At 40.0% G+C, this 20,200-nt stretch overlaps 1 protein-coding gene across 1 annotated transcript in view; it reads left to right on the top strand.

The window, feature by feature from the left end:
* LOC123984468 (tetratricopeptide repeat protein 27-like) overlaps window positions 1-17,680 on the top strand; it is a 38,702-nt gene extending 21,022 nt beyond the window's left edge. The window contains exons 8-11 of the mRNA XM_046071380.1: window positions 1,349-1,461; window positions 9,288-9,354; window positions 16,665-16,778; window positions 17,606-17,680. Of these exons, the coding sequence (XP_045927336.1) occupies window positions 1,349-1,461; window positions 9,288-9,354; window positions 16,665-16,778; window positions 17,606-17,680 (369 nt within the window). The remainder of the gene's footprint in view (window positions 1-1,348; window positions 1,462-9,287; window positions 9,355-16,664; window positions 16,779-17,605) is intronic.
* Window positions 17,681-20,200: the final 2,520 nt, after the last annotated feature.

Genomic DNA, 20,200 nt, shown 5'->3' with positions numbered 1-20,200 from the left:
TTTTGTCTTAGTGTAGAGTCTCTCCTCTTGTGGTAGCCAGCTCTGTCTGTGACAACCCTTTTCTATGGCCAGGCTGTGTTCACTCAGTCTGTATGTTGTCAACATTTTTCTTAGTTTAGGACATTTTATTGTGCTCAGTCTGAGTCTGTACAGACAGACTGCAACCTGACTGGCTGGTGGAGGAATGCAACTGCACAGCGTTAATTCTAGTGGTTTACAAAGAAAGGTTGAGAGCATCTTGGTTTTAAAACAATGTTAAAACAGACATCCACACATACAGACTGTCTGAAGTTGTCACAATGGTAAGCCTAATTCACAAACATTTACGCACGTCAGTCAGTGCAGTTGCTATTGAAAACATTTTTTGTTGCTATGTTATTGTATGATTTGGTCTTATGGGAAAAAATACATGTGATACATGTATTGACTATCCATCAGAGACATTTTGAGAGGTCTTTACACATCTTTTAAACAATACCCCACGCAGGCTAAATTTCCTTCCAATTCTGTTGCTGCCATCTACTAATTCGCACATATTAGAAAAGCAGGATTCTGGTCTGAGAGAGCTATTCTAGGCCTTATCACTCCTACTTGGGTTTCTTCATATTTATACTACACACAAAAATTCTACATGGTTCTAAAATATCTTAAAACTAAACTTTGTGAACCACGCAGAATTCCTGCTAACAACAGCCACCATAGCCACAAAAGATGGCCACCCCAAGAACTGTTACCAACATGAAACCCAACACAAATCATTGGAACAATGACTCCTAAAGCTATCAATCAGAGCATGCATAACCTTCACCAAGGCTGCACAATCCTAAACATTTCAATAATGACCAGGAATATTGGGACTATGTCGCACATCAGGTATTCAACATTGAAGTGATTGATATTCTTGGTCAGTTTTATAGCCCTTTGAATTAGTCATGTAGCTGTAGTGCTATCTTTGGGAGAATGCCATAACATTTTGCACTGAAGCTGTTCTTGAGGCTCATGGTAGCCTTACTCCATACTGAGTCACTGTAAATTAAACCACAGGTACTCTGTATATGGATGTAGTGGTTCTTTAAACTGACTGTTAGCTTATCAGTGAAAATTAGATAAAACATGAGCCATCCACTAAGCAGCATGCATGAAGGATTCAGTCTTGGAAGTTGAATGTCTCATGGTAGTTTTTCATTTAAAGGTTTTGGCTGCAAGCAATTTCTCAAAATGTAGTCATGCTTAATCCAAAAAAACATGCTGGCACACTTAGCAGCTCTTTGTTGTTTTCATGTGCCATGGTTCATGACTGCAGCATGTATGTACACATCTGACTCCATGTGTGTTTCTATGCTTACAGGACTACAGTCTGTCTGATGACACCGTGCTGGATAAGCTCAATTTAGCGGAGCCAAATCAGTATGAGCTGCCTGACCTCAGCGCAGAGGAGCAGGCCGTCATCCTGGGCATCTGGTAAGTCCTTAACCTCCGAGCTTAGCACTGTTTGTGCAGCATTCTGTTGAGTTGTTAAAACATAGTGTGATTAAAGGCTGTATGAGTTCTTCACAAGGAGAGTGCGTGTATGTTGTGTTAATCTACCGGTTGTGTAACCTGAACTTCGGGAAAAACTTGAGGTTTATACGTTTATCTGTTACATGAGGAGAGACACCACCTCCTTTTACCTAATATGTCACTCTGACTTTGCTAACTTGCTATCTTGAAAAAGATGTTTTACATGGTCATATTGCTGGACAACCTGATTAACGGTTGGTCATATTTAGTTTCCCCTTTGTTTTTTTTTTACTTTGTTTACATTTGTTATAATAACTTGTTAGAAGAGAAAACCTGCTGTCTGGGAGCCTCACCTGTAGGCAAAGGTTTTGGTGTAGTGCGACATATTAGCAGTGGGCGTGAATCTCAGATTAACTGTTTTGTAAAGTTACAAAAGTTGTTAGATATGTGGAGTTAAGACAACTGACTTTACCTCAAGACTGTTAAAATGACAATTTCACCCTGTCCAGATATAGAACCTCTCCCTGAACTAGGAATATCAAGTTGGACAGAGGCCATAAACTAAGGCCTCCAAAATGGATCTCCACAAACACACACACACACACAAAGGCACAGGTCAAAGAAAGAGGCCAGGTGTTTAGCAATATTGTCCTGGATTGTGCTGTTTACGTGTAACAGTTCTGATCGTTAAGAAGAATGAAAGCTTTCACTTTCCATTTATCTAATGCTTCGAAAATAAGAATTGTATAACTGTTTATGACATTTAAGAAGAGTGTTGATATTGTGGAAAGATATATGATTAAAACACTTGCAAATAGACTTTCTTAGACATTACTCTTCGCCCCATCACTGTTTTAGTTTAAAGATGGAGTTTTGAAACAAATACGATCCGTCCACAGCAACGTCTTAGCTGTGTATCAGAGTTGATCTTAAGTTGTATTAAAACGACTGAAAACGCACATATCGTGGCTGTTCACGTACACTGGGCATGCACGTGCCGGTATAAACATGAAGCAGATGGTCTATTCCGTAGTTACAGAAGATTTGGCAAAAGAATAAGGTAATGCAGAGGAAGAACTGCACCAGACTTTATTTTACATTTTTACCAATAACGAGCTGGGACTGTTACTGAATGTAACATGGGAGTTAAAAGCAGCTGTGGCGGCGGAAAACAGACTGGGAGTCATTGCAAAGTAAATACGGTAACATGCAGAGTGCAAGTGTAGGCTAAAAGTGTTATCTGCACGGTACAAAATATTTTAATAAAAATACCAAATCAAAAACTGTCAGCAGCATCGTGTTTCTACTTTGCAGGACTTATGAGACCCAATCAGAGAGCCAAACGTGAGCGGCTGCGTCATCGTTTCTAAAGTCCTTCGTTTTTGCCCGTCTTCACTAAAATGCTAGCCGGAGTTTTAAAACGAAAAACTGGGTCGGCGACGTTTTCAAACTTCTCCGTTTTAGGTCTTTGTTTTTGTCGTTTTAGTTTGGACGGGAGCTGCAAACGCAGCAAAAGGTCTCCGTTAAAACTAAAATGCAGTAGTGTTGATGGTGCCTTAAAGTAAGGTTTCTTAAAACACAGAAACCTCAAGGGACAAAAGATGACCTCCCAGTGTTGACACGCCCTGGGAGAGAGACAAACAAAACTTCCAGCTCTCCGCATAATCTGAAGCTGAGCTGAATGTTACTCCCTCATTTAGCACATACATTTCTGAGTGGCAGATAAATAAAACTTGCCTGCTACAGTAGCAAGCAGTGTAAAAAGTTCATTTCAAACTCTGGTCACTTCACAGTATGTATATTGGTCTATCGGTAAATAGAGTCTGTAGCAGAGTCTCTAGCAGGTTTCAGCACTTTCTTTTCTACTCCTGTTGTTTTTTTGCAGATGTCATTTTTCACTTTGTGATCTGTGGTTTTCCTCTAAATTTATGGCTCACCTACTGTAAATGGTGAACGTATTTGTAGCGGTGGTATCAGAAGGTTGAATGTAAGATATTCAACATAATATAAAACCATTCAGCTTCACTGCAAGTCAAAGATTAATTCCCGTGTAGCTGCTGGGAATGCAAGGGTCAAGTGAAGGTCAATGGAGCAGTCAGTGAGATTGCTAGGAGATGAGCAGAGGGTCTGTCTCAATTAATAGTAAATCTACACACCTGCATGCTCCAAGACATTATCAAAGATGACTATCTTGTACATCTTGGGTCTTCCACAGAGTAAACAAATAAGATTTATGCAAAATTTAAACAAGTACTCCATTGTCGTTTACAGATCTACGAAAAAAGCCTTGATAAAATATAATCTCTCTCCTGCAGTGACTTACCCTGGTATCTGTCATCGCCTTGTTGATGCATGGCGTAGGCTTGGATGGAACTGTGGGGTAAATTGGAGACACATGCTCATATTCTGAAAGTAGCATTTCTCTTGTCAGGGCAAAGGGAAAGTTATCAGGGAAACATGCATTGCTGGACAAATAACTGTTACTGGATCCATTCAGCTATAATACTGCCCTGCACTGTTTGACATAACACAAATACACAGGCACTTGTGCATATAAATGGAAAAGACCTAAAAAGATGTTTCGGATAGCAGTTACGCACAAAGAGCCCCAATCAAGTTGGAGTCATTACACAGCTGGTGTGAACAGTTGCATTAGTTAAATTAAAAGAGAACATAATTCTTGAAAGAGATGCATGACTGAAGAATGTGAGTGAAATGTGTGTGGGCAATTTTACCAGATACACAGTACTTTCAAGAATTTGGAAAGCCTCTTCATTGTAAGTACGTCTTTTATTAATGACCGCACATCCCATGATGTGATTACCTTTTATTACATTTTAGCCGGGGGTTTAAAAAGTTGAAACGTCACTGGTCAGGAGTTCTCCGTGGTCCTTTTAACTCTGGAAATGTGACCTTGTCTTCTCTTTTCTTCCTCTGTGGACATGCTGGAATCTTTTACATTTACCTTTTCGGTAAGGTACATTAAAAAGTACATATTGGATTCTATACTTGACATCAATCGATCAAAAGCAATGTTCTTAAATTGATTGACTTTATCGATTAATACAGTGTGAAATCTGACCCCATGATTCATGTACTGTTCAGCTTTGAAAGTTCATTCTTGACCTTGGAAATAGCAGTTTGACTAAAAGTCAGAATCTACTTACTAGATTGTTCAAGAGTATAAACTTGAGTTTTCAGGGTCAAGAATTAACTTTCAAGCTTAACCAGCTCAAATAAGTCTGTAGAAATGGTTGAAAGCCATGGGCGAGGCTAGTACATGGACCTTGAGTAGAGCTTCTTCCGCAAAGTGAACACTTTGTGTCAGTAGCTGGTAAACTTAGCCTAACGTTATAGGATTCAACCTTGTCAGAAATCAAATATTTTTACTCTCATTCCAAACTACCATACTCCAAAGAGTACAAGTGAAAGGTCGCCCCTTCTATATTGTTTAATTATGGAGATAAGATCACTTTGTTGTCATTTTGCACCTCTTTGTGGCTATTTTTTATTGCATTGTGATTATTTTGCATAATTTTTGTCTTTTTGTGGTCGTGCATCTGTTTATGGTCATTTTGCGTAATTGTGGTCTTGGTCTTGGTGATCATTTAGCATCTTTTTTTTTGCATTTCTCTGTGGCGATTATGAGTCTCTTTGTGGTTGTTGTGCACTTCCCAAAGAGAAATAACAGTGACTTTAAACAGAGGCCCTGGCACATGGGGAAGGCCCAGGCCCTCTAATCCATCCATGTGAATAATTCATTTTCCCTTCAGACCCTGAAAGTCTAAATCAATTAAATTCTCTGAAAGCTGAAGCTAATAAAGATTCAGGTTCATGATAAACACTGGCTGGCTTTTGAGGTCGAGGAAGTAAATAAATTCAAAACAAACTATTAGGATCAGTCTTCTTCAGCAAACTGTGATTTATTTAAATCACATAACCTAACCTAACTTTACGACCCCAAAAACTAGAAATAAACTTTTGATTTATGTCTTCTGATTGTAATGAAAAGGGATGTAACCACAATAAATCTTTAAAGGGGAACTAAATTGGTTTGGTCTGCTTTTTATCATAGGGAAGATTTGTCTGTAATAATGTCAGTGCCTACCCACGGTCCGCATGGTGTGCCAAGAGATACACAGCAAACCTAGGAAATATGTCCCACTCTCACCAAACACATACACAGATTCACACACTTTCAAAAAGAAAGTAAGTCAAAAGGTAATCTTTTGTCCCATACAGGCTATCAATCTGACTGATTTATAAACCCTATCTATACCTTGTATAGATTTGTCATCTCTATGTAGAAAATCTGCATAGTGGCCTCTGTAAGAGAGAATCCTCAATACTTCCCTTCCACAGCTGGACCTATAGGGCTCTTTGGCCTTCTCTTCACTGTCTGGCTCCTTCCCATGCTAATAATTTATCGACCAGTGAGGGCTGCCTGGAGCATTGAGTGTAAAGGGGTGAATAGTAGAGGTGTGACGAGACACCTAACCCACGAGACGAGATTCAAGATTCGAAATTTGAGATTGGGTTCACAAGATCGAGACGAGATTTTAACACTATTTTTTAGAAATCTTTATTTAAATTTTTATATTTTTATATTTTATATACATTTTGAGCATTGACCACTTTAATTCCTGCTTTCTGATGATTTTTTCTGCACCAGGTTATGGTGAAAATGTTTTTATTTATGTAAAGAGAAACAAAATTCAAGTAGCAGGTGACAATTCAAACTCTGCGGCCCAACTCTACCAGAATCTAAGTCAGTGCAGCTCTCAGTCATTCTGTGCTGCTATCAGATCTGTTTCTCCTGTAGATAAACTTTAAATATATATATATATAATATCATCCCTGCTGAGTCATGATTTAGTCTTCTCTCCTCTTTGTTTCTTTGTTTGGGGAAGTAACCTCTTTAAATGTGATTGTGGCACCTTTTCACCGCAATGATAAATTATTTAATTTTAATTCGGTTAGAAACTCCTGGACTTTATTAGTTCCTGTCTTTGAGCAGCTTTTCTGCTCATGTTCAAAACTTTCTGCACATTCAGAATCTCTCTGACATGTCCAGAAAAAACACTAATAATAATATTACCAGACTAACGTCATCATTTAATGAGAAGTCTACCTGCCCCTTACTCTGCTTTGCATTACGTTACTGATCCACTGGTAGTAACATTTCAGACTGTTTGACCGACGCAGTATGGGACTGCATTTTGCATGTGAAACCGAAAGTAATTGGAACACTTATGATCAGGCAGAAATCTTTAGCAGCTCATAAAGTGCTCACAGTCCCAAACAGAGCAAGGTTGCGCCTCAGTTATTTAGATGTTTATGTTGCAAAACTCTACCAGCTACATTACTACTCATCACAGCTGTCTGGACTCACAGCGCAAGCAGTGCGGTTCAGTTGATCAGGGCGTACGCCGATGTTGCGTCAGCTGGGTGGAGTTGATTCGCTCTGTGAGTCTATCTTACCAGTTGTATTTCACTGTGTGAGAAAATTAATGTGTGGCTTGACAGGCATGTGGAAAATGTCAATTGCGTGAATCTTGCGAGACAGCTTTTTACCTGATGAGAAATATCATCATAATTTAATCTCGTGGAACAAGATCTCGTCACACCCCTAGATAATAGTGTGAATAGTATTAAAGGAAGTAAGCTTCTTGTATTCGCCTCTAGCAGTGGCTGTGGCTCAGGAGGTAGACCTCAGGAGGTCTGGATGTCAAGGTGTCCTTGGGAAAGATACTGAACCCCAAAATGTGTGTGTGAATGATTAGTTTCTGTTCTGATGAGCAGGGGCAACCTTGGATGGGAGCCTCTGCCATTAGTGTATGAATGTGTGTGAATGTGACATGTAGAGTTAGGGGCTTTGTGTGGTCAGAAGACTAGAAAACGGCATACAAGTACAGTCTATTTACATTATCAACTCATTGGAATTTTTACCCTAAACAGTAGAAAATTGAAAGGCATACTGCATTATTGCACCTAATCTTCCTGAAATCTAAATCCTTTAGTCCGGAAAGAAGTCAACCTCCTCCTTAAGCCAAAGCTGGACTTTCTGGTAGCACCGGCACCTACGTTAATAGTACACTTCAACAGCGATTCTATCTAAGCTTATGTATTTCATCTTGATTTCTGAGAGGAACCCAAAAGCAGATCGGACAAAAGGGAGTGAGTTTATTGTACAGTTATGGAATGTGCAACAGAGTGGACTGGCAGATGAGGGGAGGAGGAGTCCAGGAGGCTGCTGTATTTTGGGGAGCTGTCCGGTGGGCTTGAGAGTGGGGCTTGACCCACGTGACTGAGTTCCAGATAGTGAGCAAACAGGGCTGAAGATCCAGGGCTGAAGATCAGAATCAGCTAATGACATTCTACACAGCAATCCATCTCCTTCTGCTATGACACCTTTATGGCATAATCCAATAAATGAATTCAATCATAGTTTTTTTCATTTCAACACTGAAAGTCTTTATTCTGCTGGCAGCTGACACCAGACTCGAAAGGGATAAGCCCCTATGTTTTTGGTGACCCTTTGACTTTTCATCTAGCACCTTCATAAGGTATTTTAAGAATGTGAAATGTCAGAATAATATTAGAGAGAATAATTTATTTCCGCTGTTATTTCTGTCATCACAGTTTCAATGGGTCAGAATTTACATACACTGCCTTTAAATAGACTGCTCAAAATAATTAAGGGAACACTTACATCACACATATCTTGAATAAAATAGTTTGAAGTTCCGAATCTTCACTGTACAATGTAAAGTCGCTGAGAACAAAATTACATAAAAACAGTTAATGGAAACCAAAATCACAAACCATGCTGGATTCAAAATCACACCGAAAATCAAAGTACAGGGGGATCCAACCTGTGTGACTTTCATCACGGCAACATAATGTGTTTCAGTAGTGTGTAACATCTGAGCATGCTCCTGATGAGACGGCAGATGGGGTCCTGGGGGATCTCCTCCCAGACTTGGATCAGGGCATCACTGAGCTCCAGGACAGTCTGTGGCACCACTTGGCAGTATCGGATGCACTATACATAACATCCCAGAGGTTCTCAATTGGATTTAATTCTGGGGAATATGAGGCCATTCAATGGCATCAATGCCTTCGTCATTCAGATTCTGAAACCATACCATTGTACAGATAAACATTGTACCTTCAGGTGTTTGGAAATTACTCCCAAGGATGAACCAGACTTCTTTTGATTTTCCCATAATGTCAAGCAATGAGGCACTGAGTTTGAAAGTAGGCCTTGCTTAAAACACATCCACAGGTACACCTCCAGTTGACTCAGATTATGTCAATTAGCCTATCAGAAACGTCTAAAGCCATGACATGATTTTCTGGAATTTCCCAAGCTGTCAAAGGCACATTCAACTTAGTTTATGTAAACTTCTGGCCTACTGAAAGTGTGATATAGTGAATTGTAAGTGAAATAATCTGTCTGTAAACAATGTTTTTTGTCAGTCACGCACAAAGTACATGTCCTAACAAATTTGTTCACATAAGGTCTGTGAAGTGGTTAAAAAGGCCAAGTAGTAGGCAGTAGCAGCGTCGCACTGAGCCTTATAAACATTATACCTGCTATACACCAACATGTTAGCATAAGCATTTGAGCATGTTAACATGCTGACATTGGCTTAAAAACACCATTGTGCTTACGTACAGCCTCTCCAAGCTGCTAATATGGCTGTAGAGTCTTAGTCTTGTTTAATAATGTGATATGCTGTTTGATGATTTATATACTATTGACCAAGAGTGTTGTCTTTCAGCACTGACTTCCAGAAGAATAACCCTGTGCACAAACTGACTGAAGAGGAACTCCTGGCCTTCACATCTGTAAGTCATTGCTTATTGTGATTTAAAATTTAATAGTTACACATGCTCATTTTGTGGCCTATTGCCCATAAAGGTAAGTCAGAAATAATTGGTGAAACTGATTTCCATGCATTTGCAGTTCACGGTTTTACCTTAAAGGTACAGTGTGTAATATTTCTGAGTATCTATCGACAGAAATGCAATAAGAGACGTTGCGTCATCATGTTTTTACAGTAGCTGAAAGTGGACAAACAGCGCTACAGAGTGCGTTTTGTCACAACATTCTTCTTGTTCTACTTCTGGTAGAATTCAGGCAGTGCAGACACTCATGACTATGTTGAATACGCACGTTAGAAGAAGAAGTAGTAGTAATAAAATCCAGCAGGGGTCTGCAAATAAGTTTTGCATCGGAGCAATATTTTCATCCATTAATGGTGGCTGAGAATATAAGCCGTAATATTGACTTACTTCAACATCTGGTTCGTTTACCTTAGTTGGGAAGTTGCGGGGCTAGCAATCCAAGGGTTGAGTATTCGATCCCATCTCAGGACATCTTTTTTTTCTCTCTTCAACAAATGGATTCTGCAGCGATTGTTTCTCAGATCACGACATGTGCTGAAGTGTTTGATCCTCATCCATCAACAATTCATTTCCCCAGTATCTCCAGGCAGAGGACATTTAGGGGAATCAGTTTTTCTGACTGCTCTTTCAGAGGTGTGTCAAGCAGGCAACAGACTCTTTTAATGTCGTTCAGAATTTTTCAAAGTAAAAGCTCAGTTCAACTCCAACTACTGCATTACAGCAAACAAGCTTCTCGTGCTTTTATTTTGTAGGAAAAACCACTAATAAGGAAGTGATTGTGTGAGTAACTGTTGCTGTCATGACTGAGATCTATTCCAGCACCACTATCAAAGTATTTATTTATTTATATTTTATGCTGCCACCAAAGCACCATAATCTGGTAGCGGGCCAGATACTGTTGCTGGTGTGCAGTTTTGGCGAGGGTCCATAATCACAGAGAGAATGAATGTGTTTCATCGTTAACGTGTACAAACTGAGATGGATCTGATAAATAGCATTGTGTGAACTCTTTTGGCAAGGGCTTGAATGTAACGGACATTAATTTATATGTAAAAGGTCCTGCACTCTAGCTTTAAATTATCAGTAGGTTGTAAAAGACTTTGCTGTGGTCCACAAAAAAACCCCGGTTTTTTTCCAACCTTTATTTATTCAGGGGAGCTTCACTGAGAGGAAGGCTCTTTTCTGCAGGAAGGCCCTGATCACATTCACACTGTTACAACCGCAGCCTGGTCTGCTGGCCACTAAGCAGCTCCACTGGAGCTGTTGGGGTTATTGGGCCTTGCTCAAGGGCACGTCGGTGGTGGTAAATGAGGGAGGGAAAGCTACACTGTTATTGTCTTTAAATTAAATAAATCAAAATTTAAAATGGCATTAGAGTTTGTAATGAGTGAATTATGACTTTTTAAAGACTCGAAGCACACAGTTTAGGACTTGGGAACATTGGATCTTGACTTGGGATGTGACTTGGGAGTTTTTGGTCTTGACTTGGGATGTGACTTGGGAGTTTTTGGTCTTGACTTGGGATGTGACTTGGGAATTTATAGCCAAGACTTGAGAATTAATTGTGGCTTATAAAGCTTTGCGCAGCTCTGCTGTAACTGGACAATGTGAACTTGCAGTAAATTAGTTTCTAAAACTATTTCCACTTTGATTCACATTGAAGGAAACAATATGCATGCATTAACATACCTAATGACGGTATTTATAATAGCACATGTGAAAAAAAAAAAATCATGCACGTTGTTTGTCACTTCTACTTATTTTATGAAGGAAGCATTGGTTCCCAGACGTTCATCAAGTCCCAGTTTTTCATCTGATGAACCTTGTCATAAGACTTTCTGGTGTGCAAGAAATTCATAGTATAGTATAACATAGTATAACAATAGTGTATATATAAAACAACACATTTCGAGAGAGTAACTCACAGCTGATCCACTGTTAAAACATCCTTTGTCCTGAACCTATGACTTCTTCTGGTTATCATCCATCCATCCAGCAATGAGCTCATTTTGAACAATGAGCTGGCATAGTATGCTTTATTGTCACTGTGCGGGATAAGAAAGCTGCAGGCAGCTGCTAGGTCTGTGAGCAGGCATCTTCCCAGTCTACATGTAGATCCAGGAATCTGCAGGCTGGTTAGATGGTTGTCACATGTCTGGCTGTCATCACTAATGTCGCATTCCTGGAGGACCATCTGGAAGTTGTGCTGATGTCAGTTATTACCTAAGCTTTCCTTGAAAGCTTTTCAACCACCTAAAGAAGTAGTTGTTGGTTTCAGTTTCATATGATTAGATTATATTTAACTTTATTTTCACTATGCAGAGTACATAAGGGATTGTATATATTTTCCTTGAAGATATATATATAAAAATGAATCAGGTTATGTCATCCCTTAAGGGAAAACCTGACTGTCAAACAGTCTCCAGATCTCGAAAGTGCATGCTCGCTGACCAGATACTGTGTGTGAAGCGGACAAACCTGGAATTATTGTCCTCTGGGACTTAAGAAAAGTAACCTCAGCCACCAACTCCCCAAATACAGCTCATTAAATGCCCAATAACTTGCAGAATACCTTGGATCATTGTTACAATACTTGGCAGTGCCTATCACGCCATCACCCACATTACACTGGAACACTCTACATACAGGCAGAAATTAAAGCTCTGTAAAACTGTTGTGAGGACAAAGCAATGGACCTGGGAAGCTATTTTCAGGACTGCTACCAACATTCTGAATGAGTAAACATAGGCTGTGACGTGATACATCAGCTTATGTATGTATCATGTATTATATATGCATTATGTATCCATACACCAGCTCCAGCTCAACCTACCGCACCACAGAAGGAGCCTTTCTACAACTGCCAACCCCCCACTAGCACTCTCTACATCCTAGAGAGGGATGTCAACACACTGTTCAAGAGGCAGGAAGCCTGCAAAGCAGCCGTACCAGACTCTGTCTCTGCCTCCACCCTGAGGCACTGTGCCAATCAGCTGTCAACTGTTCAGACATCTTTCAAAAAAACAAATAGCCTACAACAGGACTAGGAATTTAGAGCCATTGCTCAGAATTTTGATAATCCAAAAAATTTAGTTATAATGGAACAACTTCTTGTTAGGTTAAAGACAAATTAGTAGTAGGTGTGTCTGAGTAACACGAAACTTGGGCCATCTATTCACTATGCCACTAAATAGCACCTTTGTTGCCAAATCATGAAATACTTTTCTAATTCCTCCTTGACTGAGTGACTCAAAACTTTGCACATAAAAGCTATGGAGTCTCATGGTCAAAAGATATTAAATCATTTTGATTCTCCAAAAGTTATGTACTGAACTTGGGCTGCCTGGGGGCTTGAAACCTGTTAATACCTGCTTGCAGGTCTAGTTTCCATTTAGTTCTATTTTCAATCAGTTTCAGGTTACAGTTGTTGAAACACTTCCCCTTATATTATACCATGTTAGGGAGGAGTTTTGCACATTGAACCACTGGAGGGACATATATACAGAAGTGTTGAGTTTTGGTGACTGTTGCTTAACAGTTATTAAAAAACAGAAAATTTTAAGGGAATTGAAATAATTAGTGAATGTAAACAGTATTTCTGATCAACTGACTAGTATAGCCGTGACATGACTTTTTTTTACCAAGATAACAGTGCGCGCACAACACAAGGTTCAGAATCTCTGCTGATTCTGTGAATTAATTGTTATCTGCCTGTCAAAAGTGTGAAGTCTTCAGTGAGAAGCCGTGGATGAACACAGAGGTCTGCCTATCGCTGAAGGTATGTGACACCGCTTTCAGATCAGGTGACGCACTGGCCTACAGTTCATCCAGGGCTAACCTGAAGAGGGTCATCAAGAGGGCAGCCACAAACTAAGGATTAAGGAGCACTTCAACAACAACCCGGACACATGTGGCAAGGCATCCAGGCCATCATGAAAAGAACCGTTTTTATTTATAGGCAGCCATTGAGGCTGTGCTCCGCACAGACCACCAGCTCCTCACTCTCCACCACCAACGTGTGTGCTGCACTAACACACACACACGTATGTTTGCCTGTCAGCCTTGGCAAACATTGCACTCTAAGATGCTGTTAAAAGCTAATAAAATTTGATTACTATTTTTTATTTCATGAGCTATTTGGTAGAATGCATAGGCCTTATCATTTAAAAAAAAAAAAGCATTCAATTTTAAAAGTATAATATATGCATGATGTTTCCTAATACCTCGTGCAGACTACATGACTTTCATCATCGACCAATGGCCATGCTGTTCAGACTACACGACTTTCATCATCGACCAATGGCCATGCTGTTCAGACTACACAACTTTCATAATCGACCAATGGCCATGCTGTTCAGACTACACAACTTTCATAATCGACCAATGGCCATGCTGTTCAGACTACACGACTTTCATCATCGACCAATGGCCATGCTGTTCAGACTACACAACTTGTCGTCTTGTGACGTGAGTTTTGATGTCGTTGTGGTGTTCACATTACGTGACTGATGGGTGACAGACACACACTACACCAGCTGACAGCAGGTTTCCAAACCACGTTTTGTCAAGAAAACACGTGAAATGTGAAATGGCGCGAACCTACACATACCAATTATAAAGACAAACAATACAGGTGAAAGAATGGATTAGCTCACACAGGTAGCAGGGATCGTCTGAGCTACAGAGAGCTGGAGGGGAGTAAAAAGTGTTTTTTGGTGACAAAAGTAGCTGCCTGCTCTCATTGGCTGGATGTGGATGTTGAGTCGGCTGACTCCTCCAGATATCTGGCAGACGTCTGCAATGTGTCAGAAATGTGTCGGGGAGCCGTTTTGATGCGTCGTTGTGTAGTTCACACATAACGACTGGCAACCGCCGATCGACCACTGATTTACTCCCGATCACAGCCTGACTGTCGTCGAGCGGCAAAGCGTGCTAAAAATCGTGGTGTGAACTAGGCTTAAGTCAGTCTGTCATTTTTGCCATTATCGAGCAGCCCTATCTCACCGCCTCACTTGACCACCTCCAGTTCGCATTAGCATACTGTTTCATCAGACTCTGTTCTGCCTCTTGCTAATCTTGCTAAAAGTAAACCTGGTTTATTTACAGATATATAAAGTTTATCTCTACCGGGTGAAATACCAGATTGTGCATTGCTAGGCAAAGCTGGAAGGTCACTGGAAGTTCAACATGGCACCTCATGGCAAAGAATTCTCTGAAGATCTGAAAAAAAGAACGGTTGCTCTACATAAAGATGGCCTAGGCTATAAGAACATTGTCAAGACCCTGAAAATGAGCTGCAGCACGGTGCCCAAGACCATACAGCGTTTCAACAGGACAGGTTCTACTCAGAACAGGGACCCAGACAAATAATCTTAAAGTAAATAATATTTAATATTTGGTGGCATAACCGTTGCTTGCAATAACTGCCTCAAGCCTGCGACCCATCGACATCACCAAACTGTTGGGTTCTTCATTTGTGATGCTATTCCAGGCTTTTACCGCAGCTTCTCCCTTCAGTCTCTTCTTTAAGGAGGTGAAATGCAGCTCTATTGGTTTAAGGTCAGCTGACTGACTTGGCCAGTCTAAAACCTTCCACTTTTTCTCCTGATGAAGTCCTTTGTTTTGTTGGCAGTGTGCTTTGGCTCATTGTCTTGCTGCATGATAAACTTCCTCTCCATTAGTTTCAATGCATTTCTCTGTAAATTGGCAGACAAAATGTTTCTGTCCACTTCTGAATTCATTCTGCTGCTCCCATCATCAGTTACATCATCAATAAATATTAACGAGCCTGTTCCAGAAGCAGCCATGCACGCCCAAGCCATGACATTACCTCCAGCATGCTTCACAGATGAAGCTTGTTTGCTTCGGATCATAAGCAGTTCCTTTCTTTCTCCACACTTTGGCCTTTCCATCACTTTGCCAGAGATTAATCTTGGTCTCATCAGTCCATAACATTGTGTTCCAGAACTTTTGCGGCTCATCTCTGTACTTCTTTGCAAATTTCAATCTGGCCTTCCGATTCTTCCTGCTGATGAGTGGTTTGCATCTTGTGGTGTGGCCTCTAGATTTCTGCTCTCTGAGTCTTCTTCCAACAGTGGATTGTGATACCTTCACCCTGCACTGTGGAGGTCGTTGCTGATGTCACTTCCTGATGTTTTGGGGGTTTTCTTCACAGCTCTCACCATATTTCTGTCATCAACTACTGTTGTTTTCCTTTGCCGACCTGTTGGACGTCTGTTGCTCAGTACACCAGTGGTTTCTTTCCTTTTCAGGACGTTCCATATTGTTGTGCTTGCTGTGTTCAGTGTTTGTCCAATGGCTCTGGTCGATTTTCCTTCTTTTCTCAGCTTGACAGCGGCTTGCTTTTCTCCCATAGACAGCTCTCTGGTCTTCATGTTGGTTTATCCTCTTTAACAGGAAATGCAGTCTTTATAGGTTTGAACTAAGGATCAAAACCTAAAAGGCAACACCTGGGCAACAAGAAATATCGTCAGTCACATGTTCCAATAGTTTTGCTCACTTGAACAATGGGTGGGTTCAAACAAAGGGTGCTATGTCCTGAGTTGTTTAACACATCTAGATGTGAATACCAGGAAATGAAAGCTGAAATTCTGAACTCTTGTCTCATACTCATCTTTTGATCTTAAATCCAAATGTCTTTAGTGAACAACAAAAACAAAGGAATTTGCCTTACCGTTCCAATACTTTTGGAGGGGGCTGTATAATTATCTGTACCACAACGTAGAGCCTGGCCGATTTACCGGCCGATATGAGCTAACTAATAGATGTTAGTTGAGAAATGGTTTCTTGTAGCTTTGGTTAAAATTAAAGAGTGCTGGTAAAGAGATAAAGTAGATGTGAATATGCTACACTGAAAGAAGTTATCAGCAAAAAGTTATTTATTGATGACCAACCTTTATTTGTTTGTGCTGGATATTGGAGACTTAGCCATTATTTGAATACTAGCTTTTTTTTGAGAGTTTATAGTGTAATTATAATTATAGGTTGCAGAATTGCATCTTTGGAGCAAGGTTTTTGCCTAACTTAACCAGAGCGGATCATAGCTAATTTGTGACCAGATGTCATTGACTGTCCTCAGACATCAAATAAACAAACCAAACTTGACTGTTATGTCATTAGAATATGACGATAAGCATTGTCTCTGAATATGATTTGTTATGCATCTTGAATGACTTAATGCTGTTTAAAGAATTACCTCATTCTTTGTCACTCCAATGTTTTTTCTGCAGTGTATTCTATCTCAGCCTAAGTTCTGGGCTGTAGAAGTCACAGCCCTTTGCCTCAGGACCAAACTGGAAAAAGGGAGCTCCCGATGTGTTGAGAGGGCCATGATGCAAACCCAGGTAAGGAGATATATGGGGGGGAATGTATTTATGTATTAATTATGAATCCAAGAATCAGGATGACATGTTAGGATCTGTCTTTTCCACTTGGAAAATGTGTTGGAATCAGATTTTGGGTTGCTTCTTACTTCACAGTATCTCAGTTTGGCACAAACAAAATTGCAGTGAAACCTGAGATACCAACTAAATGTTTTAAACCAACTCAACAATGCCATCTCAAGTTTAAGGGGCTAGATGGGAACATGAACAGCCTTAGACAACTGTGCAGGGTGGAAGCTATTGTGAATCAGTCAGTGAAAACATTATTATAGTGACTTAGTCATATTTTGCACCAGATGAACATAGAGATTACAGAGCAAGGCACTTGATACTTGATGAAGGTAATTGATTGGAATGTTTGTAGTTGCCAATCCTCAGGAAGAAGCTGATACATGCACAACAACCCCCATTGTAGCCCTGAGTTTTGTATAGTATCTCTGCCAGGCATGCGTTTGGTCGTGCGTGTGTGTCTCTTAACTGACCAAAGAATTTTATGACATTAAGAAGGCATTTCAAAAAAATGATGTTCTTGATGGCCTGCCACATGTCTTTGGTGTTGTTGGTGTTGAGGTCTCTCTCCAGTCTCTGCTGATGTCTCCGCTTTGCCTCCTTGATGCCAGCTTTCAGTCTCGCTCTGGCGGTGCTGGAAGCTTCTTTATCACCTGACCTAAAAGCAGCTTTTTGTGCTCCGGATAGAGCCCTCACTTCTCCATTCATCCAGCCTTTCTGTTTGGGGAATGCTTTTATTGTCTTAGTGATCACCACATCATCAACACATTTGCCTCTAGGTTGATGTGGTTCTCCTGGGTGGCGGCCTCTTGGGACATGTGCCAGCTGGTGGAATAGAGATAAAACGGTTCTAAGATCTGTTTTAGTAAAATCACCACCTACAGTAAAAACACCCTCAGGATGTTTAGTCATGTGACTGCTGATAACCTCATACAGTTCATTTAGTGCATTTTTTTTTTTAAATTTGCATTTGCAGGAATTTAAACAGCAACAACAAAAACACTGGTAGACTCTCTGGGCAGATAATATGGCTGATATAATATTAATATTATATCATGTGATGGCCTTTAGGTCCGCTGCACTTAAACCAGTCCCTGCGCTTCATTTTCTGACATTGATGAGTGAATTTCAGTCAAGATAATACGTTCTTCAGTAATGGAGAAAAGAGAACAAATTAAATAAAACATGTAGGAAAGTTTGAAGGAGATACTGGCCACCACATCTGCATTCACCGCATTCACCATGACAACTCATGCCCATTTCTTTCTTTTATTCCCAGTTAATGCAGTTATTATTTCCAGAATAAGTTTTGCCACAACAGGCTTTAGTTTTATTCATGGTGCATATGCTCTTAGAGATAAATTACAGTCCATAAGTATTGCAATCGGCACATGTGTGGATGTTTTAGCCTTTACACCACATAACAAGACTACTAGTGAGTCCATTAACAAAAAGTTGCAGAGCTCAGGATGGCACGGAGTTATTGAGTCACCTTGTTCTCTCTTTGCAAACAACCCTGAGCACAAATAAAACCATTAATCCATCACAGCTCCAAATGTTATTTTGGATGTTGATCAATAACACCTTTGAAAGACCAAACACTGATGTTATCATGGGATTATTATGGGAAAGCTGGAAAAGAAGTAAAATATCTCAACTATTAAACTATAAACTCGACTGCTGGCTGAAAGATGACAGTTGCTATGCTCATGCTGAAAGAAACTGATAACACCTGAATTGTTTCCTTTTAGGCTTGAGGCAGTGTACTGGAGAGTAAAATTGAAAGGACTAACTGTCATTTTCTTAGATGTACTTTATGTAGTTGGAGTGCTGTCCTAGAAAGGTTTACGGTTTATTGAGCAAAGTTCTTTATACAAACAGAAAATATTGTGTACGGTGAAATACATCATTAATAACACAATGCTCTCTATAGTGTGGTTTGAGTAAAAAGCTGATGTATTTTCCCATTATGTGTGTATTGAAACCTTTATTGGGTGACTATTTTCAGCATCTTCAGTTTTTTAACTGATTATTTTTTGGCAGATGGGAAACAGGGAGAGAGGGGTTTGACATGCAACAAAGGTCCTTGGCTGGAATCAAACCAGTGACTGTGACCATGCAGCCATGTAGTATATGCTGTAACCATTCGGCTTCCAAGGCAACTCAGCATATTCAGTTTTGAACAATTTAAGTCCCAAACTGAATCTTTTACATTTAATAAGGCTTGGTTTAAAGCAGTTAAAAGTTCCTGGTGTATCAGTAAAGTTACCATAAGTGGCAATATCGGGAAACAGTGTAGATAAAGGTTTGACAGCATTGCACAAAAAAAGATGTATTGACATATCATTTGTGTTTTAGAATATCTTTGATAGTGAGGAGACAGCTAGTTCAACACGAAAAGCACCCATTCCTGCTAGATTACTCTGTAACATCAACACTGCATAGCTACTGTTTATTTCACAACATCAAAAGAGAAAATAGTTGACCAGTCTCAACACCGCCTTAGTCTCCAGAATTAAGCCTAACATTCCTTTAATGGACTGACTATAGTGCAGAGTCGCCCAGTTTTGATGTCTTTGTCATTCTGTACATTTTTTATTTGAAGCCATCCACTTTAAACAGATCTGTTATTACATATTATGGGGTAGAATTTGATGCATCAGACTAACCGAACCTGGGCCGCTGCGATAATGACTCAGCCTTGTGCATGGGGCGTGTGCTCTACCAACTGAGGTAACCACGCCCCAGTGTGAAATTCCATAAGAGATGCTAAAAATTTGGTTGATAGATTCTCCATATGTTTTACAAGTTCACAGTACGTATACTACTATAGAGGACTGATGAATTCAGAAATAAATTAATTCTCAATAAATAAATCCCACATATATACAGTGAGGAAAATAAGTATTTGAACACCCTGCTATTTTGCAAGTTCTCCCACTTAGAAATCATGGAGGGGTCTGAAATTGTCATCGTAGGTGCATGTCCACTGTGAGAGACATAATCTAAAAAAAATAAAAATCCAGAAATCACAATGTATGATTTTTTAACTATTTATTTGTATGATACAGCTGCAAATAAGTATTTGAACACCTGAGAAAATCAATGTTAATATTTGGTACAGTAGCCTTTGTTTGCAATTACAGAGGTCAAACGTTTCCTGTAGTTTTCCACCAGGTTTGCACACACTGCAGGAGGGATTTTGGCCCACTCCTCCACACAGATCTTCTCTAGATCAGTCAGGTTTCTGGGCTGTCGCTGAGAAACACGGAGTTTGAGCTCCCTCCAAAGATTCTCTATTGGGTTTAGGTCTGGAGACTGGCTAGGCCACGCCAGAACCTTGATATGCTTCTTACAGAGCCACTCCTTGGTTA

Source organism: Micropterus dolomieu, linkage group LG15, assembly GCF_021292245.1.
Source record: "Micropterus dolomieu isolate WLL.071019.BEF.003 ecotype Adirondacks linkage group LG15, ASM2129224v1, whole genome shotgun sequence".
Lineage (NCBI taxonomy): Eukaryota > Metazoa > Chordata > Actinopteri > Centrarchiformes > Centrarchidae > Micropterus > Micropterus dolomieu.
This window is presented reverse-complemented; position numbering and strand designations above follow the sequence as displayed.